This window comes from Equus caballus, chromosome 20 (assembly GCF_041296265.1).
Source record: "Equus caballus isolate H_3958 breed thoroughbred chromosome 20, TB-T2T, whole genome shotgun sequence".
Lineage (NCBI taxonomy): Eukaryota > Metazoa > Chordata > Mammalia > Perissodactyla > Equidae > Equus > Equus caballus.
The window spans coordinates 5,681,792-5,708,994 of record NC_091703.1 but is presented as its reverse complement, the minus strand read 5'-3'; the positions used below and the strand labels follow the sequence as shown (position 1 = coordinate 5,708,994).

Sequence of the window (27,203 nt, the reverse complement as noted above, 5' to 3'; positions counted from 1 at the left end):
GCGGTCGGGCCGCCCTCCCCTGCCCGACGCTTGCAGGGTCCGCCCCGTCGCGGGCCGGGGGCGGGGGCGCAGGAGGATTCCCAAGCCTGGAGAAACGGAAGGAGAAACAGCCCCCGGGCCCGCCCTCCCACACCCCTCCCCCAAGTCTCGCCCAGTCCGGCCCAGCGGCTCGGGGCCGGGGGGACGGAAGCGGCGGGCCGGCAGGCCGGCGGGCGGGCGGGCGCGGAGGCGGGCCCAGCGCTCGGGTTTCGGCCCCGCTCCGGCGGCCCGGGGTCCCCGCGGCGCCAGCAGCGCGCGCTCGGGGGCGGGGGCCCGGGCGCGGCGGCCAGGCCCTCCCTCCGCGCGGCCGGCGGCGCGTCCTCTCCCCGGAGGCGGGAGGAGGGCGGACCGGCCGCGGCCTCACGTCGGCGGCCGCGCCGCCCGCGATGGGAAGTGCCTTATAAAGCCGCCGCCCGGCCGCGCCGGCCGACTCGTCGCCGCGCTTTGGCGGAGTGCGCGGCGCCCGGGGCAGACCCGACGGACCCCGGGCCCTGACAGCCCGCGGACAGGCCCCGGTCCCGGCAGAGCCCGGCCCGGCCTCGGCTCCGGACAGCCCCCGGCAGAGCCCGGCCCGGCCCCGGCTCCAGACAGCCCCTGCCCGACTCCGGCTCCGGTCAGCCCCCGGCAGAGCCCGGCCCGGCCGGACGCGCCTCCTGCCGGCGGGCGGGGGCGGGGCGGGGGGCGCCCCGCGGCGGGGGATGCGCGGCCCGCGGCATGGCCTCGGCGGTGTTTGAGGGCACCTCGCTCGTGAACATGTTCGTGCGCGGCTGCTGGGTGAACGGCATCCGCAGGCTCATCGTCAGCCGGCGCGGCGACGAGGAGGAGTTCTTCGAGATCCGCACCGAGTGGTCGGACCGCAGCGTGCTCTACCTGCACCGCAGCTTCGCCGACCTGGGCCGCCTGTGGCAGCGCCTCCGCGACGCCTTCCCCGAGGACCGGCCCGAGCTGGCACGCGCCCCGCTGCGGCAAGGTTCGGGGCCGGGGCGGGGGGCCCCCGGTGGGGTCTTGGGGGAGGCAGGGTTGCCAGGTCGTTCTGAAGTGCAGTAAAGGGAGGAGGGGAACGCAGGGGAAGTTGATTAAACCACGATTGCGGCACGGGACAGGACACACTTGGACCCTCCGCCCCAGAGGAGGGATGCCCAGGGCGGCGGTGGTGGAAGGACGAGGAGTCGGCCCCTGGAGTCCCGAGGCCCTCCCGGCCGAGATCGGCGGGACGCGCGCCCTGACCGTCACCGACGACGAGTCGCTGACCAGTACCTGTGCGGCGGCCAGAGTCCGGGCGGCCCCCAGGTCGCTCAGCACCAGCCCCTGCTCGGGAGTGGTGGCCGCCTCCCTCCCCGCCCTGCCCGGACGGCGGCAGGAGGGGACTGGGGAACCGTTTGGGAAGAGCTAACGACAGCGTCCGGTTGGGGGTCGCGTCGTGTCTGGCAGCCGTGCCTCTTATCTTCTCGGGTGACGGAGAAGCCTGAGCGCGAGATGCCACGCAGCCTTCTGTCACTCCTCGGGAGGGGCCGCCGAGGGAGAGCCCAGGTCCCCACCCAGGGCTGGGTCCACATTCGGTTTGGATTAACTGCAGCCGCCTCCTCTGTGGCCTTGTGACTGGTCCTGGCTTGCGGGGACTCGAGTTTTCAGCGAACCACTGTGGCTTCCCATTTCTTACCGCCCAGCTGACGCCCATCCCACGGGCTGCCCTTTGCAGGCCCGGCAGACAGGAGGCTGGAAGAGGGGAGGAAGCCAGAGAGGCTGGAGTGACGGGAGGGATTGGACGCCCGGTGGGGAGCCTGGGCCGGCCGGAGGAGAGGTGGGGGCAGGGGGGACCAGGAAGTCTGCAGGGCTTCTGAGCAGGCTCCCCCCTCTGCGCAGTGTGTGACCACCTGCAGCTCTTGGAGTCGGTGCCACTTCATCGAGAAGCCTTGCTCTCTGCAGCCTCTAAGCAGAGCCTTGGCGGCCCCTTTGGGGGCATTTACTGAAGCTGAGGGGGGCGGGGCAGGTCTCCTTAGCTGCATTCTGCCTGAGGTCTTGAGATAACCTCTTCTACCCCCTGGTGATAGCCCCCACCCCAGCGTGTGAATTACAGGGATAATTAGCTCAGTTCTGGTGACACATCCTCTGGCAGACACATGGTTTGGAAAGGCTCCCAAAGCCAGAGAGCCTGCAGGCCCTGAGTGGGAAGGCCTGCCCTTCCGGCTTCTCTCTTTGATCCCGATTCTCACGTTTATAGCCTTTCTGGGGATAGTTTAGTATTATTTCAAGCATGGCAGCGGTTTTCCTTGGATTTGCTATTTGGGCGTGTATGTTGTTTTTTTTAATGTAACAAATGAGTGCCCAAATCAGGAAAGCTTAGATGAAGGAACAGGGCTTTATTCAATGACTTACATCCTTTTTGGAACAAGGTGGGCCATAAAAAATTGGAGCCCCAGAGAACTGGCGGAGTGCCTGCGCCCACTCCCATCTAGGTCTCACTCGGGTCAGCTGGCCTAGCTCAGCTGTGGGCCCAGCCCGACGCCTTGGCATCAGCTCCCCGTGTCACTCCTCCGCTGTGACATAGTAGGGATTGCCTGCCTTTGTGCATAGGAGGATTAAAATGCACAGTAGGGTGTCTAGCAATGGTGAGCCCTCCGTAAATGCTCACTGTGGTGATTGCCCTCAGCATCAGCTGCTTCTGCCTCGGGTACAGCTAGTGGGGAGCAGGGTTTGGCTTTAGTTGCTCTGGGACATGGTAGTGAACACACCTTAGCTGGAGCGGAAGGGAGGTGCGGGACCCGCCTGCCTTGCACACGCCCTGGCTCTGTCCCTCCTGTGCTTATGGGAGTTGTGTTGGGTCGGTTCTGGATTCGTGAGGTGTAGACACACAGAGACTGCCTCGGAACAGTGGACCACCTGTAAGTGAGGAAGGTTTAGGAAGATGATCATCGCCAGGGAGAAAAGATGGCTCAGAAGGGCTACGATGGCTGCTTTCAAGTGTCTCAAGGGGGGACGCAAGAAATAGGCATTAGACGCGGTGGTGGTGGCAGGGGTGTCGGGGCGGTTAGGATGAGGACCAGTGGGTGGGTGTCAGGGACTTTCCAGCAGCCCGTGGTGGAACCATTGGCGCCGTCTCGGCTGGGGTCCTGTGCAGCACAGACCTCCTGCAAGGGCCGGCCCAGCGCTCCCAGGAGGGGTGACCTTGATCAGAACAGAGGTTCTAGTCTTGATTGTCTGCACACAGGCACACTGGTCCCTCCGCCAGCACCACCTGCATCTTGTTGTACATCCCAGGCGAAGTCCTTCTCATTTCTTAGATCCTTTTAAGTCCAGGGAAATTGTTTGCTAAGTAAAATACATCACGGTCCTGTCCAAAAAGATTCCACCTTATTTCCACGCAGATTTGTTATTTGCATAGGAAGGTTGGATATGCGAACTGTAAATACAAAAGGCAACCAATGTGTGTGGCGTTGGCAATGCCAGTTTTTGTCATGGGATCCTTGTCAGACTCCCTCAGTTTAAATTCACTGAAATGTTTCTGGGCTGGGTTAGGCGTGTGTTCCCCGGTCTCACTGGAGTGCTGGTGAGGAAGTCTGGGGTCACTGCTCGTGCTGGCAGCCGACTGGGAGCCCCTGTAAACGTCTCACGGATGCCTTCGGTGGTGAAAGCCATGCCTGCTGTTGCGTTTTGAGTGTACAGGCAGTTAAAGGGGTGCTGAGCCCTTTTCCTAGTCCCTCGAGTGTTGCAGTGGGAGAACGTCTGCATGGGGACGATGTGCTTTTCTCCTGCTGCACACGCTGTTGTCAGGCGTGGCCGCCGTCCGGGTCTTGTGGGCTTCAGTGACACCTGTGCGGAGGCCTTTACGCCCCATGTGGGGCGGAGGCGCGGTGCTCCCAGCTCACCTCTCTGGCCTTCTGTCTGGGCGAGGCCGGCCTCAGGACTTGGCCTGAGTCTGTCCTCTCTGCTTTCTCCTTGGAATCCTGGCCTCTCATCCTGCCCTCTTCATCTGGATCTGATGGCCCCACCTCTTCCTTTCTTGTGGCCCAACCCTAGGGGATGGCGATAGCTGCTTCCTGCGGATGTTATCTCTGGGTCACCAAGGTGTCCCCTTTCTACCTTTTCCCCACTCAGACCCTGTGGGGCCATCTTTCACGTAAGTGGCCTCGGTGCGGTACTTAACGTGGCTCAGGGTTTCCTGACCAGACCGTGGCCGAGGGCTCCTACCTAGGACACCTCTCACATCCAGGAAGGTCCACCATTAAAACATAAACATGCAGAATTCCCCATGGACTGTTTGGGGCTCCTGGACTGTCTTGATCCTTTTTGGTGGCATCTATTTCGGGCCTTGGGAGGGCTGAGCTGTCCTGGTCACCACCACAGCAATAGGTTCTGTTTCCAAAGTAGGCAGCTGCTCTTTGGTTCTTGGTTACTGTGAAATCAACATTTGGTTGTTCACTCATTCATTCATTCATTCAGCAAGTACCTGCTGAATGCCTGTCATGTGCCAGCCACTGTTCTAGGTGCTGGGGGCACATCAATGAACAAAACAGACACCAAAATCTTTGCCTCATGGTTTTCACGTTCTGGTTGGGAGAAATCCAATAATAAACAAGACAAGTGGAAAATATGTTAGTGGTAAACGTTCAGGAGAAAAAGAAAGTAAGTGAAGAAAGGGGCTGTGACTTGTAGGGGCAGAGGACCCAGGGGAGGGGTTGACTGTCGGGGGGGGGGGGGAAGGTCTCAGAGGAAGTGACCTTTGAGTAGAGACCTGAAGGAAGAGAGAACAAGCCAGGTTGATATCTGGGGAAGAAAGAGCTTTCCAGTCAGAGGCAAGAGCAAGTGCAAAGGCCCTGAGGCCACGTGTGCCTGGCGGCTCTAAGTGGTGAGGAGGCCCTTGTGGCGAGAAGGAAGTGATGAGTAGTAGACGGTCACGGAGGCAAGGAGTGGGCAGATCTGGCTCAGATTTGGGCTCTTATTCAGAGATGCTTTGAGTGGAGGAGTAACTTGATCTGAGCACACTCTGGCTGCTATGCTGAGAAAGACTGGAGGGGCAGGGAGAGCAGGGAGAGGTACTGGCGGTCCCCAGCTGTGGCTGAGCAGGCGTGAGAAGTGGTCAGACACCGATGTGTCTGGAAGGGAGACCACAGGATTACTGGGAGACCACACGGGCGTGTAAAGGAGCGTCAGGGCCGACAGCAGGGCCTTCAGCCTGAGACGTGGGACGCCGTTCACTGAGGGGGCCTGGAGGAGCTGGTGCAGGCGCCCGGCTGTGAATGCCACGTTGGAGCCTTTTCTCCAAACAAGGACTGTCCTGGAGAGCCTACGAGTGGTGCTGGTGGCCTGTCCGTCTGCCTTTCTCTTTGAGGACATTTGTCTACCTGTGCGTTCTCTCGCCGTCCGAGGTCCGAGACCTGAGGACGTCCTGCCACCTTTGTCACCGAGGATGTCCATCCTCCTGCACACTCGCCCACCGTCTGAGGTTTGAGATCCGAGGAACGGGAGGGAGGGATCCAGGCTGTCACCAGAATGGCCTGGACACGGATCCGCCGCCAGGCTGCCTCTGCCCTGACCGCTCTAGGAAGACGCGTGCTCACTCCCAGGCCGGAGCCTGCCCACCTGCTCCCACGTGGACGGACCCTGCGCTACCAAGAAACAAGGGGGAGGATGCCACCGATGCGGGGGACGAACCACAGAGCCGCTGAGTCAACCTTCTTAGTGAAAGTGGCTGAAAAAAGAGCAGAGGCCACAGGATCCCAGGCAGCGGGTGAGGGGTGCAGAGCCCGTGCCCGCCCTGCCTGATGGGCCCTGCCTGAGGTGCCCGGTGGGCCTGCCTCCACCCCGGACACAGGCCCCCCAATGCGTAGCATCATCTCTGGGCATCCTGCCCCTTCTAACGGGCTGTTTTCACCTCACAGGGGGATCTGAGGGGCTCTTTCTGACTCGCAGATCTGTTTTTGAGTCTCCTACGAGTACAGGTCTCCGGGCTGCCGTGCTTTTCCCACAGCCCAGGGCAGCATGTGCTGCTAGTCCGGTCCAGTGCCGACCGTCCACCTCGTGCAGCCTGCTCTTCCTCTCTCTTCCTTCTGTCTGCTGTCCTCTTCTTCCTTGTAAGTTGCCACATGCCTTGGTTTGTGGTTGAGTGATCTCATCCCATTAGACCTCACCCTGTGCAAGGCGGGCGGGTGGGGGGTACAACAGACACGGCCCAGGTGACCTGATCCAAGCTCTCAGCCAGAGAGGCTGCAACTGGGCCCTTACAGAGGCGGTTCAGTTGCTTGCTTCTAGGTCATGGTTACTTTCCGCCAAATTTCAAAGGAGAACCTTGGTTCTGCTTCTGGATCAGAGGCACTGTGAACCCACTGGTAGCATCCTGGCTGCCCTGGACTAGGCCTGGGACTTGGGTCTCCTTCCCGTTTTAAAAGAAGTCTGGGCCTCATGTTTCCCTCCGTCTGTTTTAACAAACCTTTTCCCAAAAGGGAAAGGTGTTTCTGCATCTAAACAGTCAAGTCAAGGGCGGAGTCAAAGTGCCGGTGAAAGGTGGTAGAGCCCTGCACACTACTCAGATGGCGGCGACATGATAAGCTAGCCACTTCTCCAAGAAGCACAGCTTGAAGCCGCACGGTGCTCACGGGGTGGGATTCAGGAGGCTGAAGAGAGGAGTGGTGGGTCATGAACCCCATGTGCATTTTACCCACGTGGCATCAATAACACACCCCAGGCCATGTCATCTGCGTGCAGCATCGGGCGGGAGTGCTGGCTCTGGGAGCAGCTGCTGGAGCGAAGCGGAGAAAGCCAATAGGAGAGTCCACTGTTAGCAGTGGTTGGCAGCGCCCTCCCACTGAAATCTGTTTTTGTTGGTATTTTCACTCACTTTTACTTTCTTGGTGACAGTAGGTATCCGCTGGCCGCTTTTGCTTGTCACCCCTACAAAGATGGTCCTCTTGTCCCAGAACAGGCCCAAGAAGTCCCCCCACCTCCACCCGGTGCCCCTCCTTGATGGGAGGGGCAGAGAGGAAGTAGGGCGGAGGGGTCTGTGCCCCACTCTTTGCTGGTCAGGCTTCGGAGGTGGCACAGGCGTGTCACGTGGGAGCGCAGACCCTTATGCTGCGATGTTATTCTCCAGACACCTCGGTCCACCCCGCTTCTTACCCCTGCCTGAGTGGAGTCATGACAGTGGACACAACCACAGGGCCGTTTTGCTGGCAAGTTTTACCTCATACTTGTTTTAAGAACAAAACATCTTAATCATCCTTTGCTGATGTGTAACTTAGAATCAGAAGGAAAAATGTGATGAGCAGCAATTGGACAGGCTGGGAAGGGAGGAGAGAAGGAATGAACGTGTATTTAAGACTTTTACATACAGCATCTCCTAATCCCACCGCAAACCCACCCTGTTTCCCGCAGGAGAAAAATGAGGCCTTGCGAGACTGGGTGACCCATCTGGGGACACAAGGTCACAGTGGGAGGGGTCAGGCAGAGCGGCTGAAAGCACTGGCTGTGGAAGGTGAGGATTCAGATCTGGGCTCTGTCACCTGCTCCTTGCCAGCTGACTTCAGGCTGGTTGCTCAGTTCCTCAGGCCCCAGGTGCGTGATCCATAACATAGCAGTAATGATACCTGCATGGCCGGGCTCTTGTGGGTACTGAAGCAGTGATATCCACAAAGTGCCCAGCACCGTGCTGGACACGTGGGAGCTGTGGGCTTTGGGCTCAGGCCCATGTGACCCCGGAGCTCCTGCCCTTTGCTCTCGAACACACAGTCCCTTCACCGAAAGTCCTCCAGACAGGTGTGCAGCCTGCTGCCCCTGACAGCGCCTTCTCCAGGTGTGCCCGCTGTCCTCCTGCCCTGGGGAGGTAAGGATGGTGACAGCCCATGCCCAGGCTACAGAGAGAGCCCGAGAAGGGGGTCACCACCATGACCTCAGTGGGGCCCCTGCAGACCAGGCCTGTGGCTTCACTGGTCCAGAAACTAGAATTTGGTGCTTGATGTGGGTCAAGGACTGTGCTGGGGGCAGCTTCACAAGGGGCAGGTTACTGTGGAGTCCTGGGGCTGGTGTTTGTATTACGTAAGAGAGAGAGGTGCCAAGTGGGCGGAGTTCTCGCGCCTAGAGCCTACATGGGAAGCCATGACTCCCCTCTGCCCCCCATGGGCCAACCCCTTAAGGTGGTTTGTAAGGCCCTGCTCATCTCAGCCCTCCCCACCCCTGCCCTCGCCATCCAGGCCTCCTTAGGGCCCCCACTCTTCCTGATCCCACTCCGTTCCCCTCCTCCCTCCCTCACACCCTTGTATCTGCTCAGCCTTCAGGCCTCCTACCCTGGTGAGGGAGGGTCCCCTGCTGGGAGTCCTCCTAGCCTCCCAGGTGACACCCCACTCTTTGTGGCCAGTGTTCGCCTCATGTCCATGCTCCTGGCTAGCATGAAAGCACTGGGGAGGCAGGGTCCTGCCTGTCCTGTCGGCCACGGTACCCCCAACAGCTGATGGGGTGCCTGGCACAGGGCAGGGGTGCAGGCAGTACTTGGGGACTGGTGGATGCAAAGTGCTTCCTGTGAGAGCCTAGAACGGGGTGGTATGTCGTGATACCTCTGGCTAAGTGAATGGCTTCTTAGACATGTTAAGTGTGAAGTTTAGTAAGGGAATTCTGCTTTTAGTGGGAGAGAAGAAAGAAGAGGCCCAGAGAAGGAGTAAGGGAAGCTTGCAGTAAAGATCAGGACGTTTCAGTCAAACACTTATCTTCTCACGCTGATAAAATAACATAGCCACTCAAGGGAGCATCTTACAGGTGGGAAGCCCATCTTCGCTTTGCCCCTTCTTGGGTCCTCAGGAAGCAGTATTTGTCTCTCCCTCTTCCGGCTCCTCCTACTTTCCCTGTCCTGCTTTTTATTCCTGGAAAATGCAGAGGAGAAATTAGTGTCAATCAGCATTCCCAGCTCTTACAGTGTGGTGTGAGCATCCCTGAGCGAGGGCGGCCGATGGAGGGGCGGGACCCCGCTGGGCACCGCCTTGTGTGTAACAGGGTGGGAGCGAGGGGCAGACGGGGTTTCTGTTCTTCCGTCAGTGCTGTGTGGGACCCCGCAGATGGAAGCACGCGAGACTTGCATGGCGTACAGCTGCTGTGTCTCCAGGGAGTTAGGACTGCCGTTGGGGTGCCTAAGTGTACAGAGAATAACCCACTCAGTTTTGTCAGGCCCATCGTTTCTTACTCCTACTTACATGTTGACTACCTATTTAGAAAACAGGTACTTAGGAAGTAAGTATTGCAAGTTTTCCTAGAAAATTTAAAATGTTTTCTTTCCAAAATTTGTACTATTCTTGAACTTTAAAGACTGTATCTCTTCTGCCTACAAGGTGACCCCGCATCCGTCACCTCACCCACGCGACCTGCTTCTCTGTTGAGCGTGTTCATGGACACGTGTGTTACAGGGAAAAGGAATTCTTTAAATGTCACTTGTTATTGGACTTGTTATTGAAAGTTCACAGTTTCCCGAGGGCGCTGTCGCGTGAGTCCCCTCTTAAGAGACTTGTGTTCTTGGGTAATGGACACTCCTCAGTGCGCTTTGTAAAGGACAGTCTTCCTTCCCAATCTACCCAACAGCACCTTGTCATCCTTTCCAGAACTGCAGCTGCAGAAGGCACTGACATTAGCCTGAGACTGCGGGCCGTCTGGGGGGGCATCCTGCGACAGGAGCCTAGGTGTTCAGCCCAGACCCCCAGACAGCAGGGGCTTTGGGCGCAGGGTCCTGAGATCAGGGAGTGGTTGTTTCTGTGTGCCCTCACCAGCAGCAGGCTCAGTCTGCCTTCCAGGAAGGCACCAGGTGTTTGTGTTTGCGTAAAGAAGCCGATCCTGAAACTCACAGAAAAACGTGTTGTGTTCTCAGTTTTCATGGCTAAACTAGTTTAGAAAGAAAGGGCACCCCAGCTGCTCTTGGCTGATTTTTAGCCCCCAAATGTCTGTGAAATTGGCACACTGAGATTTATATACAATCATGGTATCAATCCTTTGCTTTCAAATTTTTTACTGTTTTGGGCTAACTCTGGTTAAAATTTTCACATCACAAGTTGTATAGAGGAAATTCTTAAAGTTGATGTTATATTAGTGATTATGCTTTATTGGAAATTAGAGAAATTTCCGGGGGCAATGAAGTCTTCTGAGTCAACTTCCGGATGGAAGTGTTTGAATGTGGTTAGTGGAGGATTGTCCCTTCCTATAGTCCTGACTGGACCGAATCCATGGCTTCTGCAGAGTGCGAGCATCCCCTGCTGGTCAGTCCTGGAACGACAGTCTCATAACCAAGAGAGGTTTGAGTTTTTCTGTTCAACTGTGCAAATTCACAATCATTTTCTACTTGTAGTTTTTATTATTATGATCTCAGATAGTAAAAATGAGTCAAACAAGATCCCCACAGAATTCTCATTCCATCAACAATATTGGGAATATAAACTGAAAAGTTTTAGATAATCCTAAATTATTGTATTTAAGCACATTTTTGAAAATAAGGTTTAAAATTGTTATTTACTGTAAACAATTGATATTTGGAAAGCTATACTGACCATTAAGAGCCAAAGTTCTTCGGTCACCAAGGGTAAATACAAGATAGGATAAAAAGCAACCCTAATGCATGTAATTAGTTTGGGGTACCAGTACTTTGCGGACTCATAGTTCTTGTCATCTGTCCCTGAAAAATAGCGCAATGTCCCAAATGTGGGTTCTGCCCACACTTCACCTTTCAGTGCTCTATCCTTTTGAGAATCATAATAATTTTGGGTTCACTAGCAGGAGTTTAAGGTTTCCACCTGTTGTGAAATTGAGAAACCTGGCCGGAGGAACCCGAGTGTATGAAACAATTAGGAATTTTAAAATGAAGTTTTATTTCACTTCTGCACTGTGGCCCCAGACGGCAGTTTTGGTTTTGTTTGTCTTTTTAAAATATTTTCCCAACACATTTAATGTACCCACCATTTCATGGGAAACACTTAAAAACAATTGAAGGAGGGCGATATCCGGGGCCCAGGAGAGAAGAGAAATGTGAAGGTTGGGTTTTAAGAGGGACAGGCAGTTGGAAGCCACCTGGGGAGCAGTGACTCCTTCCTGCCCTCGTCTGGGTGCTGGGGGCTCCGCTGGCGCGGGGGGCCTGCGCCGGGGGCCTGCGGTGTGTGATGGTCCCAGCGCTGGGCTCGTAGTCCGGGGGCGCGGCGGCGGCATCGGTCCGCCCAGTCCTGCCGCTGTGGGGCTTCGGTAAGTTCGGCTGAGCCCATCACTTCCCCAGTCTCTGCCTTTGACTAGCTGAGGCTCCTCGTAGGGAGGAGGCCAGCGATCCTGGACGTTCCCGGGGGTGGGTTTCCTCAGAGAAAGGAGGACAGCACCTCAAAAAAGTTGATCCAGATCGCCAGCTCGTCACTCAGGGACCCGTGATGGGGAAGTCCATGATAAAAAAGTGCCCCAACTAAAAGCCAGAGCTTGAAAAGCGATCACCCGTCATGCCTGTTCTTGCAGGGAGGGGTCCCAGCATCCTCCCTGCGCGTTTACAGGTCCTCACCTCCGCTGGTTGTGAAGCGTGTTCGCGTTTCCTAGGGTACCGCGGGCTGCGGTTCAGGACACGAGACAGGCGCAAGGAAGCCGTGAGCTTCTGCTCCACGGATGGGAGCAAACCGGCAAGCCCGTGACTCGGCACACTTCTGCCACTTTGTCCCCGGGCAGCTCTCCTGTGCGGCCTGTGACCCAGAGCCAGCCAAGCGGAAGATTCTGGCTGGGGTCTGGCTGAGTGTGATGCGGGGGAGCATGAAGCAGGGCCAGCACCCTGCGGGCAGGATGGAGCGCGCCCCCCGGAGAGAGCGACTTCTTGACTCCGTGCTCCGGTGTCAACTTTATTTTATTTATTTATTTATTTATTTGACAAAGATCAGCCCTGAGCTAACTACTGCCAATCCTCCTCTTTTTGCTGAGGAAGACTGGCCCTGAGCTAACGTCGTGCCCATCTTCCTCTGCTTTATATGTGGGATACCTGCCACAGCATGGGTTTTGACAAGCGGTGCCATGTCCACACCCGGGATCCGGGCCCACGAACCCCCGGCCCCCGAAGCAGAACGTGGGAACTTAACCGCTGCGCCACCCGCCAGCCCCTGTGTCAACTTTAAACACTGCATGCCCTGCTCGTGTCAGGCTCTGTGCTGAAAACTGGTGATGGCGAGAGGAGCGGAGGCACCTCTGCCTCAGGGTCACCTGTGGACTCGGGGCCACCCTCAGGTGAAGGAGCAGGTGCAGTGGCGAGCGGTGAAGGGCGCGGAGGAGCCCAGAGGCAGACTGGTCCCATCCCGGGTGTGGGAAGGCTGCACAGTGGACGGCGCCCACCCTTAGGGATCCGGGGGAGTTGGTGGAGCCCTTCCTCGTGGGCGGCGCCGCCCCAGCGGATTGGGTCTGGGTAGCATAGACCAGTTCCTCGGGGTTGGCGTGAGGGTGGGCCGAGTCGCAGGGCACAGTGCAGGGAGGTGGGCCGGGTCCCATCCGGGAGGGCCTGCACCGAGCCAGAATACCGGTACCGTTTCTGAGGCCCACATGTAGTTGTCTTTCTCCACTTCATTGTGGAAAACGAGTCATGTAGAAGATGGAGTTGCCAGATAAAATACAGGACACTAAGTCGGGTTTGAATTTCAGATAAACAATGAATAATTTTTTAGTGTGAGTCCTTCCACACTATTGCAATATTCATAGTTTATCTGAAATGCAATTTTAGCTAGGTGTCCTGTGTTTTATTTGCTGAGTCTGGCTCCCCGGAAAGATCAGTATAGGGCAGAACGTATTTATCTAAGTCTTACCCTTGGAGGTTATGCACCAGTCCATGGGCTGGACATTAATTAAATCAAAGGTATAACCAAAAATCTGTCATTGCAGCAAAGATACAAGAATTATAAGCCTGTATACTCATTTGAGATTGTTAAATTATGCTTTATATCCTGTAAAATGGGTATAAATGTGTCGTATGCATTGACCATGCAAAAGGCCAGTCTTCCTACAGACGGACGTACGGAACATGAAAATGCAGCTGCTGTGTCATAGACGTGACTGACTTAAAACTCATCTTCTGGCTGTAGTAAAGCTGGACTGCAATAATAGTTCTGCTCATCTTAGAATAAAGAAGCGCTCGTGGGATGATCTGTATAACTCCTCTCTTTAAAAACCACTTTCAGAGGATTTTGATCCTCCTCTTTCCCTCCGTAGACATCTCTGTAGCAAGCAGGAAATCAGCATTTTGGTGCAAAGAGCAGCACGCGTGCCTTTGTGTGTGTGTGTGTGTATCTGAAATTCTAGGCAAAGAATTCAGGACCTGGGGAAGAGGCATCCAGAGGATCTGACACTCTGGTGCTTTCTTCCTTCTTCTCCCTCCTTCCCCCAACCTGCAGGTTGGTGTGGGGGGCCTGGGCCACCTGGGAGAGAGGGGAGAAGGTGGCGGGGTCCCTTTCCCTTGTGACAGCCAGCGCGTTGTGCTGAGGTATGTGCATGGGCTCATGGACAGAGGCCCGGGGTTTCCCTGGGGTGAGCCATGGCCCACCCAGCCACCTTTAGAACTCCTGCTCCCTGAACAGTGCTGACGGGCCACCGGGGCCTGTGTGTCTGAGGAGTCGGGCAGGCCCAGGAGCCCCACTGTCGAGCAGGGTCGCCTGCCCCTAAGGTGGCCTGTGCTTTAGGGAGTCAAGGCAACAATTTCTGGCCTTGACCAGAAGTTGTTCGCGACTCCAGGTGACATCATGAAGGGTCCCCCACTGTAACCCGCTATAACCAGGCCTTCAGAAATGCCCTCGCCCTGTGTCTGGGGGCGCCCCTGGTTTCCAGGGACCACATGCTCTGGGCCTCTTCATTTCTGTCATGGACTTTAGGAGATTAGTTTTGTCGCTTATGTAGACTCAGTCAGTGAGTTGCCTGAAAAATGAACAACTCTTTTTCCTGTAAAACAAAATGAAACCAGAACTTATGAAAAACCTAGATTCAGCAGCTGATGATAGTTGTGGGATTTCAGCCTTTGTGGTTTGGTCACAGCTCACAGGGACAGTCATCCTGAGCCACATGGAGTCTGGGGCAGAGGCCGGGTCCTTGCGACCTCATTTCTCATCGCTGGAAGCTAATGCGTAGAAACTGGTGGGAGGATCTTCGTTCTGTGCTGCTCCTGGGGAGACAGAAGCGCACCCCGCATCTCCATGCGAGAGCATTTTAAAAACACAAGACTGCCCTTTCCAGCAGCCACCCAGGACTTCTGGTAACTGTGACAAGGACAGAGGCTCAGATTCCTGAAAAGCGTCCTGGGTCATGCCCACTTTGGTTTTCTCCGGGTGAAGATCAGATTTTTTCCCTTCCAAACCTGCATTTAAATGACTTGTCTAAATATGGGCTCCACTGCCAGCAGAGCAAGTCCTTCTGCTGTATCATTGGAGGTGGCTGGGTCCTGGGCCACCTCCCCTGGCTGCAGCCACCACACTGGCGGGGTATGAGTGGTCCCCAGCTGAGCTCTGGCTGTGTCCCCAGTGTTTATGGAGCTGCTCAGAGGGGGCTTTTTCGGTCTAGCTATGGCTTATGCCTGCCTGCCCCACTCATTCCGCTGTACCCAGCCTGCCAGACCTCTCCTTTTGGAAGGACAACTTCCACTCCAGCACACAAGTAAATCGTTCATCGGGTTATTGAAGCTTAGGCGGAGGTTGTGAGCAGGGCTTCCAGAGTATGGCTGTGCACACACGAGGCTGAGTTAATGTTCCCAGACTCTTTCGTGGAGGGTGACACGGGGGGAGGCCCTCCTCGTCGTGGGGTGCCTGTTGTCTTGTATTTAATGTAGAAGCACATTTCCTGGTCTGCTTTTCTGACTTAGGCATTTCTGTCTCAATTCTAGGACTGGTTGCCATAAAGGAGGCCCACGATATAGAGACCAGGCTGAACGAGGTGGAGAAGCTGCTGAAGACCATCATCGGCATGCCGTGTAAGGTCGGTCCCCGCAGGGCTGCTGGGCTGGAAGCTGGGGGCACGTGCTGTGGCTTCCACGTGACTGACCTGCTCCCCCTCCCTGGAGGTGCAGGCTGTGGGTGGCGGAAGTGGCTCCGCTTTTGCTCCCTGGGGAAAAGGTGGAGGTGAGGGGCCAGGCAGGCTGGAGCAGGGAGGCTGTGGCCCGTCTGCCACGGTGGTCTTTGCTTTCTTCCTCCGCTCAGAAGCCACTGGTCTTGCCGAGGGTGTTTTAGAAGAGGGCACGTGGGAGCCGAGGGCAGCATTCACGGTGACCTAGGTGGGCGGCCTTTAAACGAAGCTTGCTGGCCTCATGTGGAGTATCGACTGAGAAGCTGGACTGGGGTCGAGGGGGTCTGCTTATCTCCGGAGCTTCCACTCCCTCATCTGTGATTCAGGAAAGTTTATTGAAGAGTGAAGGGGGATGTGTGCGAAACACTGGCACGTACCAAGAACTCAGACAAACTAGCCGCTCTTGCCATTAACCCCTCCTGTCTGTCCCTCGGACCTTGCATTTCAGCCACATGGGGCCACAGATAAAGGAACAGTGTTGGCCATCACAGCCCCACTGTGTGGTCAGCCCTGCGGGGGGTCTGAACTCTCGGGCTGGGCGTCAGACGGGCCACCTTGCGGCAGGATTGAATTTTAGTAACGAGCGTCTTTCTTCCCAGTATTCTAGGTCAGAAGTCGTGCTCACCTTCTTTGAAAGATCTCCTCTGGATCAGGTGTTAAAAAATGACAACGTACATAAAATTCAACCCAGCTTTCAAAGTCCGGTGAAAATCTCAGGTGAGCGTGATGGGCAGGTGTAGGGGGAGGGCTGGGTTTTCCAGAACCTTTCTGTGTCTGCCACTTTGGACATCTACCCAAGACAGCTTCCTGTGTGTCCTCAGAAAGCAGAGCAGGGGAGTTTGGGAGGCCTCCTTGGCTGGCACGTGGTATCCGGAGCCCTCTCCATAGGCAGGAAGATGGCAGTCCTTTATCCTGGTGGGATGTCCGTGGACCTGAGGCTCTCAGGGCTCAGCGAGGGCTCTGGAGCCCTATGTCAGTTGGGTTGGGTTTTGCGTGCTGTCCACAGGAATGCGGGCAAGCCTCTGTTCTTGGTCCTGAGTGGGAGTCCCAGCTCTGGAGTTTCTGTGTTGCTTTATTTCTTGCTGTTTTGAGCAGATATGAGAGCATAGAGCAGCAGAATCCTTTCAGGGCCTCGTGTGGTGGCAGGAGCTAGACTCTTGCTTCAGGTTGACCCTGGAGGCCCCAGAATGCAAAAGGGACAGACTCGAGCTGCATGGAGTTGCTTCTGATCGAATAACTCCTAGAATGCAACAACCTGGACCATCCCCAGCCCTCTGTCTTACTGTCCTGTTTTTATCAGTGACTTGGTGAACACATGCCCCGTGTTTATCCTAAAGGGCTGGAAGTAATGAGATGACATTTAACAGGGATAAGCGTCGAGTCCCATGCTGAGGTTGTAAATGCTTTCTCAGTGCCTTTTGGCGAGGACTGAGGACAGAGGCTTTACCTGGCTACCGTACCTGAGCATCAGTGAGGCCTTGCGTCCAGGCCTGGGAAGGCAGGGGTCACAACCTCCTTGAGGCAGCCAGGAGCTCAGGTCATCCTGGGTGTCATGCTCGTCGTCGACATGGCAGTGTGTGGAAGTAACTGCAGCCGACTTTGGCTCAGCACAGGACACTTTGTAACAGCCGGGGCTGCCCAGCAGTGGGGTTAGTAAACGTCAATTGCAAGTCTGCAGCAAATCTGTTGCCTCAAGCTTCAGGCCTGGGTGCAAAGGCCGGAGGCCTGTCACATGCGTGCCTGCAGAGGTGGCCGGCTGGTGGAGAGCCTCAGGCACCCTTCCAGAGCTGAGCTCCTCTGCCTCCCGGGCTTTCCTCCTCTTCCTCTGCTCTAATCCATTAGGCACCAAGTCTAGGGGTCTCCCTTTGGAGTCTCCCACCCTTCCCGTCTTTGCTCCAGCACCAGCCAGCCCTCACTGAATGGGTGCTTCCCAACATAAATTAGTGTGCAGATGTGCAAGTGGTGAGGGGTGTTCCCGTGAGATGTAAGGTGTCCTTGGTTATTCACTGAGTGAAGAAAGACAAGGAACTGTGGTAAATTCAAAATTATTTTTTAGTGAAACTATTATTTACCAGGGCACCACCATCCCTTTGAAGAACTAGTCCACACGCGGGCAAGCCGTGTTGTTCAGCCTTGGTCCCACATTTGGGATGTTGCTGGATTTGGGGGTCCCAGCTCTGAGCTTCAGGATCTGAAGAGCACCCCACGGCCTGAGGACATCACCCATCTTTCTGTCAACCTTCCCCTGTCCCCGGGACTGACCCTGAGTACCAACGTCAGTCATCCAGGACTCTGACTTCTTGGGCTCATTGATTTCTCAAAACCTTACACTCAGGATAAAGCGGAAGTGCCTAGGCATTCCAGGCACAGCAGAGTCTGGCTCACTCCAGCTTTCTGGTCTGATCACCCCAGAACCCTCCACCCCGACCCTCAGCCTCCTCTGGGCTGGGCTCGGCCTGTGTGGGGCCTCCCATCTTCTTCCTGTTCACACAACCCCGCCTCCACGTCCGCTCCTGTCCTGCTGAGTTCCATTCCTTCGTGAAAACGCCCTCGCTTGCTGTGACCTCACAGCTCGCCTCCTCGCCCCTCAGATGTCTTAATGCCTTCTTGAGCTGCTGGCGTGGCGCTTAGGGAGCTGGTGCCCTGGGGGACGGGACTGACACCCTTTGCTGCCAGAGGCCGCTCTTCGCACTCGTCCGCCTCTGCACGCGCTGCCTGTTCTTTCACACGTTGAGGCTGCTGCCACTAGATGGCGCGAGGGGCCCGCGGCGTGAGGATCCTGCGCACTGGCGCTCCAGCGAGGGCCGTCCCGAAGTATGTGGCCTCGTTGGTTGGTGGTGCCTGGCCCAATACAACCTTCAGCATTCTTTGTCCCATCTCAGTTTAAATGCTTATCAAATCTAAGAAAACGTACATTTAGTTTTCTGTCCCATGGCTGTGTCTGTGCAGTTTCAGAGGAAGAATAAACATCAGCCTTGATCTGGCTGCTCGGACTAATCGATATCAGCCACAAAATTCTGATTGTTTGGGTTTATGGGGCCTGGAAGTGAACTATAATTTCATTTTTCATTAACCAGGCCTCTGTACAATCTCAGCCTTAATCTTCACCCTGCAGGGATAACGCTTCAGTTAGCCAGGCAATGAAAAGGCATTGCGTTGGGTTTCGTCCCGCTGTTGGGGTACAGTGAAAAGATGATGCGAGGGGGGGCGGTCGACAGGGAGGAAGGCTGCACTGCGCATGCTCTGGGGTCGGGACTAACCGTCTGCGGAGAAAAGGAGCATAAGAATTAATGAGCTGAAGGGACGGTGGCATGTGGGCCGGCTGCAGTTTAAAGACACAAAATCACCCCTTGGCAGACTCCGGAGCAGTGAGTGTTGCAGAAGAGACCAACCCGTAGGTGCTAAGCTTGGTGCGCAGGAGTTTGAGGAGAAACAGGAATTGCACGGTCTCAGCAGATCTCCCCCAAGATATTTTTTAACTAGAGAGACAAAGAGAGTAACCTTACTTTGGAGACCCAGCAGATACCGCCTTACCCAGGTGATCCAGACCAACATGCCTGCAGTCAGGCCTGTGGATGTCACATACCCTCCCCTGATATGAGGCACCAAGCGAACACAGTGTCACTGCAGGAGCCCTGCCTCAGTTGAAGCACGCGAAAACGTCAGACAAATATTGATGAAGTAACTCACCAGCCCTCTTCGAAAGTGTTAGGTCCTGAGAGTTGAGGAAAGACTGAGGAACTGTCAGAGGTCTAGGAGACTGAGACACAACAACTTAATGCAACAAGGGGTCCTGGTTGGGTGTGGAACAGAAAAAGGGACAGTGGTGGAAAAGCTGGTGAGACTGGAGGGAGGGAGGAGTTAGCTGGTAGTGTGGCGCCAATGTTAATTTCCTGCCTTTGCTCGTGGTAGTGTGGTTATGTAAAATGTGAACATGACGGGAAGCTGGTGAGGGATATGTGAGGACTCTATTCTGTTTTTGCAACTTTTCTATAATTCTAAAATTAGTTCAAAATAAAAAGTTAAAAAAAATGAGGTGGCAAAGCAGGACTCTTCATGTGAAAAAAATATGAATGTAAAAAAGTAGCCTGAAAATGGGCTATTTCATAGAATCAGTCATGTATGCGATTAAAGTAAATAAATTCATGAGTGATTTTTCCTATAGATATTAAATTGACTTCTAAAAATTCACATTTTAAGTATGCTGGAAATGGGCTTCAGATGGTATAGTTTTTCTGTCATTGTAACATTTCCTTCGGTTCTTTTCATTTGCATGTTGCAACAGATAGGAAGACATTAGCAACAATGATAGTAATAACTACCATTTATTGAGCCTCCTGCATTTGTTAGGTTCCATACAAAGACCATCTCATTTAATCTACACCTGTCCTCTTCAGGATGGGTACTGTTATTCTCATTTTACAGATGAAGAAACTGAGCCAGAAGTGACCTGTTCCCCAGGCATGCATGGCAGAACTGGAGTTTCCTCGAGGGCCCAGCTGGCCTTGCAAACCATTAGACCACATTTCTGTGCACAGAGGCTTCTTTGCATAGACGATTAAGGAATGATTTGTTACGAGTCTGTTTTGGGGGCTGGTAAAGATTCCATTTTCTAGAGCTCCAAACTTCACATTTACAGAAGATTAGAAAGTTGCTATGTAAGGCATCTCTTCATAACATTCACAAATGTTTGGCGGCACTGACATTTGTTTTCACTTGTAGGGTTTTCCCCTAATTCCTTGGCAAAGGGGTGGGAGAAGGGGGCTGGGGCTGTGGGCAGGCTGCACTGCCGTCCACTGAGGTCCAATGTGCTCCCTGAGACGGACAGAGCTGAGTCAGTTTTGACAGCATTAAAGAAAGTGGTTCTGTGCTGCCTGCATTTTAATCCGAGAGGCGAGGGCATCTTTCTCTTCCCTTCAGGTGGGTCAGCTTCAGAGTCTGTCTGTCCACTCAGGCTTCAGTGAACATCTTCTCTTTGTCTTTCTTGCACTGGAAATGTTGTCCACCCCGGAGGGTCCAGGCTCTGACTTCTCGTTGGTTCTCTGCTCCTTCTTGTCACAGCAGGCCCTCCGTGCTGGTTCTCCATCAGGGAAGAGGGGCCTGGGGGCTCCACCAGGGAGGGCAGGGCAGGAGACAGCGTGTGCTCATGTCACACGGAGGGTGACTAACTGGGCTGGTGCAGCTGAAAGACCAATGAAACATGAGCTGTCATTTCTCCAGAAAGTCAAGTGGAAATTTCAGCAGTTACTTGGCAAGTTTGGTTGATGAACAGTCATTTTAATCCTGTGGGGTGAGGAGGAAATCTTCCGTTTTTCTCTCTTCATTTTTGTGTAGTTTCCCTAATTCTCTTCATATGGAGAGAAATTCCAAGAACTGAGAACCAAATACCTAGAAAGATTAAAAATAAGCAGAAGATTAATTTCATTATAAAAAATGACAATCCATACATGGGAATAAAATAATCTAAATTGTGGTAAAATGTAAGAGATAAAGTAAAGAAGACAGCCCCACAGACTGCCGTAGCGTCAGATGCCCACTGAGAGGCCGGGAGGAGTGTGCCTGTCGCCTGATCTGCATAGGGAGGCGAGGACGGGCTCGAGTGAGCTGTGTGTCCCCGTGTGTCAGGCCCTGAATGAAGGGTAATAATCCTTTGGATCTGAGAATGCACCAGGAATTTGGAGTGTATTTTAAGCATGTTTTTTAAGATGAGTAAGTAGAGGGCCTGACCTGGGAGGACAAACAAGGGTCACAGTGTGAGCTGACTGAGAGCTGAGGTCAGGAGCTGAGCAGCCTCTCAGGGAGCTGCAGAACGGCAACACCTGGGAGGAGTGTCATGGCTCCAGATCTGTTCTTGGAGTGTCTGTCGTCTGCTCGGGAAATAGAAATGAAAGCTACACCAGATGTTAGAAGTGGGTCGAGCTGCACTTGCTACTTATACTTAAATGGGCCAGAGGGCATGGTAGAACGGGGAGTCATGGGACTTTAGATTTGGAAGGATCCCTGGAGATAATCCCATACAATTGTGGAATTTTCCAGTTGAGGATGCTGAGTCCCAGGGTCATGGCTCTCCTTTTTGGGCTGAGCTGCGGGGTCCAAGTTCCCAACCCGGGAGTTTCAGCTGCCACACTCTCAGGCACCCAGGTCCCACCTCTTCCAGCACTGCATGAGCACCAGACTTCCACCCTTGAAAGCTAACACCACAGAGCCCACGTAGACATACGAAGACATTTTCTTGTTGGTCTTTTTAAATTACCACCATTCATGCTTTTCATTAGATTATCAGTTTATATACAGAATTATATAAAGTACAAAAGTGAAGTCACCCATTTGGTTTAAAATGCATGCTGATCTCATTTGATCCTCCCAGCAACCCAGGGTGTTGATGGTGTTATATCCCCTGTGTCTCAGACACGAGTGGGAGCTTAGAAGATGGGGTAACCTATGCAAAGCCCCATGGCAGTGTGCGAGGGACCTAGACGCAACTCAGACTGATAGACGCGAGCCCAGTACCCTTTCAGCCCAGCTTTGAACCCATGGGGAAGGGCGTGTGGGGAGGGCGCTCGGATAGCCGAAGCATCCTGCTGTGGGGAGAGATGCGCCTCTCGGCCTGCATGGGTCAGCAGGTGTGGCTCCTGTGCCTCCTGAATCTGTGTGGCAGCACTCCAGACTGGGCCTTGGGGGAGCAGAGCATTCTCTTAAAGTAGGGGAGCAGGGGGGCAGGAGTGGAGAGGGAAGTAGGGAGATCGGTACAAACCTCACAACTTTAAAATCTGACCCCTTCTGAATAGTTACCTTACTCCTTTCGTTTCCAGAAATCATGAGGTCCAATGGATTTTGTTTAGCAAATACAGAAACAATCGTTATTGACCACAGTATACCAAACGGAAAAGACCAGCGCCTGGCTGTGGACCCAGCTGAGCATCTGTAAGTACAGTGATTTGCATAGTTTTATAGAAGGACCCCGAGCTGTCGGTGGGTGCCAGGGGCTTCATTTCAGGGACTCTGTAGCAAGGAGACAGATATGGCCGGAACGCCGAGCCCCCATCGGTATTTGGATACTGATTTAGGGTGTCAGCCTTTCCTAGAGGAGTGACACCTCGATTCTTAAACCTGTGGGAGCAGAGTTCCTCCGGCTGAGTGACGGCTGCAAGGGGCCTTGAGGAGAGGTGGCCAGCCTTCAGGGACTGGTCTGTGCCGGGCGCTGAGGGCTGTGGGGGCCACAAGCCTCCTGGCTCAAAGGGCCTGTTCTCCTGGGAGGGGAGAAGTGCCACCTGCACATCAGCCTCACATCGCAGGGCTGAAGTTCTCCTGATGCCCAGGTGGGCTCCGTGTGGCTCACGGCAGCGCCTGGCCCAGCGGGCTGCACTGTTTCGAGGGAGGGAGGACGTGTCTGATGAGTGAAGGTGGGACAGCCACACGCCACTGCCTTCTCCGGTCTTCCTCCCTTTGAGAGGAACACTTCTGACCATGAGAAGTGCTCCAGGAAAGCCCGAACCCTAGGCCCCATGAGGCACAGCCGCCCTCATCCTTGGGGCACTTCCGGGTCGTCTCCTTGGGAGGCATCAGGCGGCAGCTTGAGGGGATGTCACACGGCAGCTTCTGTGACTGTCGAGGCCCAGCCCAGGGCTCTTGCTGGCTGTGTGAGCGTCGGGAAGTGACTGACCTCCCCGCTTCTCTTATCCTCACGGGGGACCAAGACGCCCTTGCAGGTCCTTGTGAAAAACTCAGACGCCAAGTGTGCAGCTCTGAATGTGCAGTCTCCCTGTGGCACATGAGCAGCATAACCCAGGGATCAAGGGGCCTCCTTAGTCCCATGTCCCACGCCACCCAATCAGCCACAAATAAAAATGGACGAAGACAGACCCACGTGCCTGGACACACATCTGGGCCAGTCAGCTGCAGGCCAGGGCATGACCCCAGGGTGTGCCTGGGCTCCAGCAGGCAGCTCGAGCCTCCTGTGCTGGACCCCACTCTGTGTTGAAGCTCGGTGGGAGCCTCTCGGCCCATGGAGCGGGCCCCAGCCAGCAGCCCCCACTTGCTCAGTTTCTTAGGTGTCCCTTAGGTGGATGGCACAGAAGCTTTCACAGTGGAGGAGTCATGAAACGGGGGTGTATGGATGTGCTGGCAAGGCGGAGGGCCGGCCCACCTCTGAAATGCTGCCCTGCTGTGACTCCATGTGGCGCCGTACCCGTCATGTGTGTCCAGATAGCTCAGTCGTTCATGACCCGAGGGTCCTCCGTGCTAACACGGGCTGGCACGTGGCAGTGCAAGGTCGATGTGTGTTAAATGGCGACTGGAAGGAGAAGTCCTTTACCTCATGGGAGGGGTTGCTGGTCTTGGTGGAGAAGACAGGCAGACTCTGCCTCATCACCAGTTGCTGCAGGTCCTGGCTCTGGCTCCCAGTCTTCTCCGACCCTTTACCTCTCCACGAGGCCTCGAGGGGCCTTCTGCAGCCTGGCATGAGGTCAGACTTGAGAAGTCAGTTCCACTGTGAACAGTTTTGCTGAGAGACACGCGGAGAGAAAGCCGGGATGGAAGCACAAGTTCCCCTCGAGCCGGGGCTCTGTGTGGACGGGGAGACATCCTTGGTGCACAGCTGCCTGCTCCTGGCCGCCTGCAGGCCGGGAGAGCAAGCAGGGGAATACCTCTGCGACCCCAGGAAAGCCCCACCGAGACCCGTCGCCCCTACGCGCTTGGGAGCAGTCAGAGGATTGCTGACTTGGCCGGCAGCCCACTGGGCATCTGATCGAGGGCAGAGAGCGAGGCCTGCTGCTGTCTGTCCTTCAGGAGCCATCTGTGTGCACACTCCTCAGGGCTGTCAGGAGGGGGCGGGGAGGCGACGGGGCCAGGTCATGGAGAGATGACCCTTAAGTAGCCGGAGGCTTCACTTCCTGGCCGCAGCTGTCCTCAGAGGTACTTAAGGGTAACTGGCCTCGAGGCTGTGAATTCAGTGCTGTCAGGCCTGCTGTCAGGACATGTGCCACGGAGCCGAGCAGGCAGTCCCCATGCTGTCCCTGGGGAGGGCAGGGACCAGCACCCAGGACCACAGCTCCCCTGCACTCGGGGAATGGGAGTGTGCCGGACGGCGATATGGGTCAGTGGACAGCGAGGTTTCTGCCTGGGGAAGATCCTGGCTGGCTGGAGGGGTCACCAGGCTCCGAGACGTCCACCCCAGTGCTGAGGCGAGCCCCCACACTGTCCCCACAGCTCAGGAGCAGAGGTATTTGCCAAGCCTGCCGAGGGTTGTGGGGGATGGATGAGGACCCTGGACTCAGCCTGGTGACGCGTTTCCTGAGCATCCTAGCTGCCCTTTCCCCCCTAGGGTCTCAGGGTCATCTGATCCGAGGACAGGAGGAGGAGCAGGGGCAGGAAGCCATCTGCGGTGCATCTGGCCTGGCCCTTGCCCGCCTTGAGCCTTGCCCCACACCCGCGAGACCCCTGTGGTTTCAGGCCAGCGCTGGCTGAGGGAAGAGATGTAACAGCCTGTGTAAAGTTGGAGAGCTGGTCTTGTCTCCGTGAGACCCGCTGCCTCGCAGGCTGCACACACTTTTCTGTCCACAGTTCCATGTCTTTCTCGGCAACCTGGTGCCACCAGGGCAGGGAGCATGGGGAGGGGAGTTGGGCCCTGAGCTCTCTCCTGAGGGCACAGATGTCAAGGCCCCTGCATCTCCACACACACGCCTCACTGTGGAGTTAAAGGGAGACCCACCTCTGGCCGTTTCTGTCCAATTTCAAAGCCGTGATCAGCTCATGCTCGACTTTGAACCTGCAGCCTGGACCTGGAGGAAGCGTGCCCCTTGGAGCGCGTTTGGAGTCAGTGGGATTCTCACTGTGCGCTCTTGATGCAGGGGCGGCGCTGCCTCCGGCGGCTCCCTGGCTGGGGAAGCCCAGTCAGACGCTCGTTGCTGGGCTGCTGGTCAGTTTGTGTCCTTTTCTGTCACTCCAGAGCTTTCTAGGTGTAGTTGAGCTCCGACAACTGTTGACTGGTCAGCGACACTTTGAACGCCAGGAATCAAGGCAGGAACATGGGCGCTGGGGCCCAAGGGCTCCCCCCATCCTGGGAGAGCAGTTCCTTCCCCACCCCACTGGCCTATTTTGTTCAGACTGATGCTCAGTCAAGGAAAACGGAAAAAGCACATTTCTCTCTCTGTTATGCATTTTTAAAAATTTGGAGTCTTTTCTAGCTTAGGAGGCCACGTCTGGGTTAGACGGGGTGGAGATGTTTTCAGTTCATGGGGGAATCAAGACCAGGAAGATATTTGTGTCACCTTACATTTGGGGTACGTGTTATTCCCTGAGCTCTTCCTGCCTCCCCTCCCCCGTGTAAACTCCCCTCACTGAATACATGGACCCAAACGAGGGTGCCCACCCCCCAAAGGAACCCTCCCTCCGCTGACCCCTGCCGGCCCTCTGCCTGCCCCTGCGCCAGCCCCCTCGTCAGCGCACAGGGGGCAGTTGGGGGGTGAGCGGGTGCAGTAGCTTCCCGCCCATCTCTGCCGTTGTCTGTAGGGCCAGCACAGGGAGGTGTCTGCTCCCAAAGACAGGCCCTGCCTGGCTTGTTCAGGTGTGTCCCAGACTCGACACACAGCCGCCCCTAGAGAGAAGGAATCACCCTGTGAATGAAGCAATGAGCGCCTCAGTAAATGATGGGCAATGAGCATGGAGAGCAGCCTCTGAGGCCCTGGAAGCCGGAGCCATGACAGTTTGGCATTGGGTTCATTTCACCTAACGTGTAATCACGTCCTTCCTAAATGCACACTGACGAGACCGTGCGTCCACTGGGCCTGCGCAGTGTGACCGCATCCTGGAAAGCCCTTCCGTTGTGCTTGGCGTTGATCCCTAAGTGCCCTCCTGCCAATGACCTTTTGCCCTTTCTTTCTCCACTTTGGTGGGGTCAAGGGTCAGTGAGCAGCTCCAGCCCTCACCTCTGTCTTTTCCCGTTTCAGGTTTGAGAACGGCAGTGAGTTTACCTCAGAACTGGAGGATGGCGATGACCCAGCAGCTTATGTCACCAACCTGTCCTATTACCACCTGGTCCCCTTTGAGACGGACATTTTGGATTGAATCGCCAGTGGGCCCCACATCTGCAGCCCTCGACTGCTGCTTCTGCTGCTGTCCACTGCACCAGCTCCAAAGGCCAGAGCTTCTGTCCCGGGCCTCGGTCTGGCGGTGCCTGCAGGGGCCAGCCGGGCTCTGCTCCCAGGCCGCACCCGGCAGCCTGCACCCAGGAGGCCCGCGTGTCCTGTGTCCTGTGAGTGGCACAGCAGGGGTCTCCAGGGTCAGGGCTGACCCCAAGGTTTCCAGTAGCCAGATCAGGTCATGGGAGTCCCCACATGGCCTGCTGCTTCGGAGTGGCCTTCCATCTCCACTGGCGCAACCAGCCTGTTTCTGCGTTCCTGAGACTCGCTCCCCACCGTGTGTGGAGCCGCAAGTGCCTGCAGGACCCCCAGGGCCTCTCCTGGGTCCTCCTTCGCTGTCACTGCTTCCTGGGGAGGAGCCTTCCTCTTGGTACCGTGGCCCAGGATCGCTGGCCTCCCCTCCCTCCCCACCGTTCCCTCACACCACAAGCGCACAAAACACTTTGGGGCGATTTTGATGAGTTGCCAGGTTCTGGACCCGTGGGCAGGGCATGTTAGGTAATCCGGATTTCCCTGGGAACCAGGATATGTGGCTTTCGTTTCTGTTTTTCATCTTCTATCTGGAAACTCTGGGCTTTGTGTCAGCCTAAGGGAGTGTTTACAGAAGGTTAGTCGTGAATGGGGAGTGGGGCCCCGGGGTCAGGGGCCCATTGAGCCCAGACTGAGAGGCAATGATTCTCCTCAAGAGGAACAGAATTCCTGCCTGGCCCGCCCGCATCCCTGCAGCCTCCAGAGTGGTCCCCGGGCCGTCTGAGGCTCGCCCCTCTGCTGTCCACCCAGCTTCACTGGTGCGGCTGCCATAGTGCCCCGAGAGGACAGATCAGGAGGGAGCCTGAGTCTCCGCGGGCTCCCTGGGTCCTGGGGGAGGGTCTGCGTCCTGCCCGTTTGTCTCTCCCAGTGTCTACTAACGACCCACATTTGCTAGTGTAAATAATAGTAAATTATTGAGAATCCTAATTCTTTTACACAGCCTGTTTTTTAATCTATTTTAATTAAATAAAATATATTACTCTA

General features: G+C 55.5%; 1 protein-coding gene across 1 annotated transcript; it reads left to right on the top strand.

The window, feature by feature from the left end:
* The first annotated feature begins 467 nt into the window (after window positions 1-467).
* Window positions 468-27,203, top strand: PXDC1 (PX domain containing 1). The gene is made up of 5 exons (XM_023624375.2): window positions 468-1,009; window positions 14,873-14,964; window positions 15,651-15,768; window positions 21,864-21,975; window positions 25,998-27,203. The coding sequence occupies exons 1-5, from the start codon at window positions 754-756 to the stop codon at window positions 26,113-26,115; spliced, it is 696 nt and encodes a 231-aa protein (XP_023480143.1). The 5' UTR covers window positions 468-753; the 3' UTR covers window positions 26,116-27,203.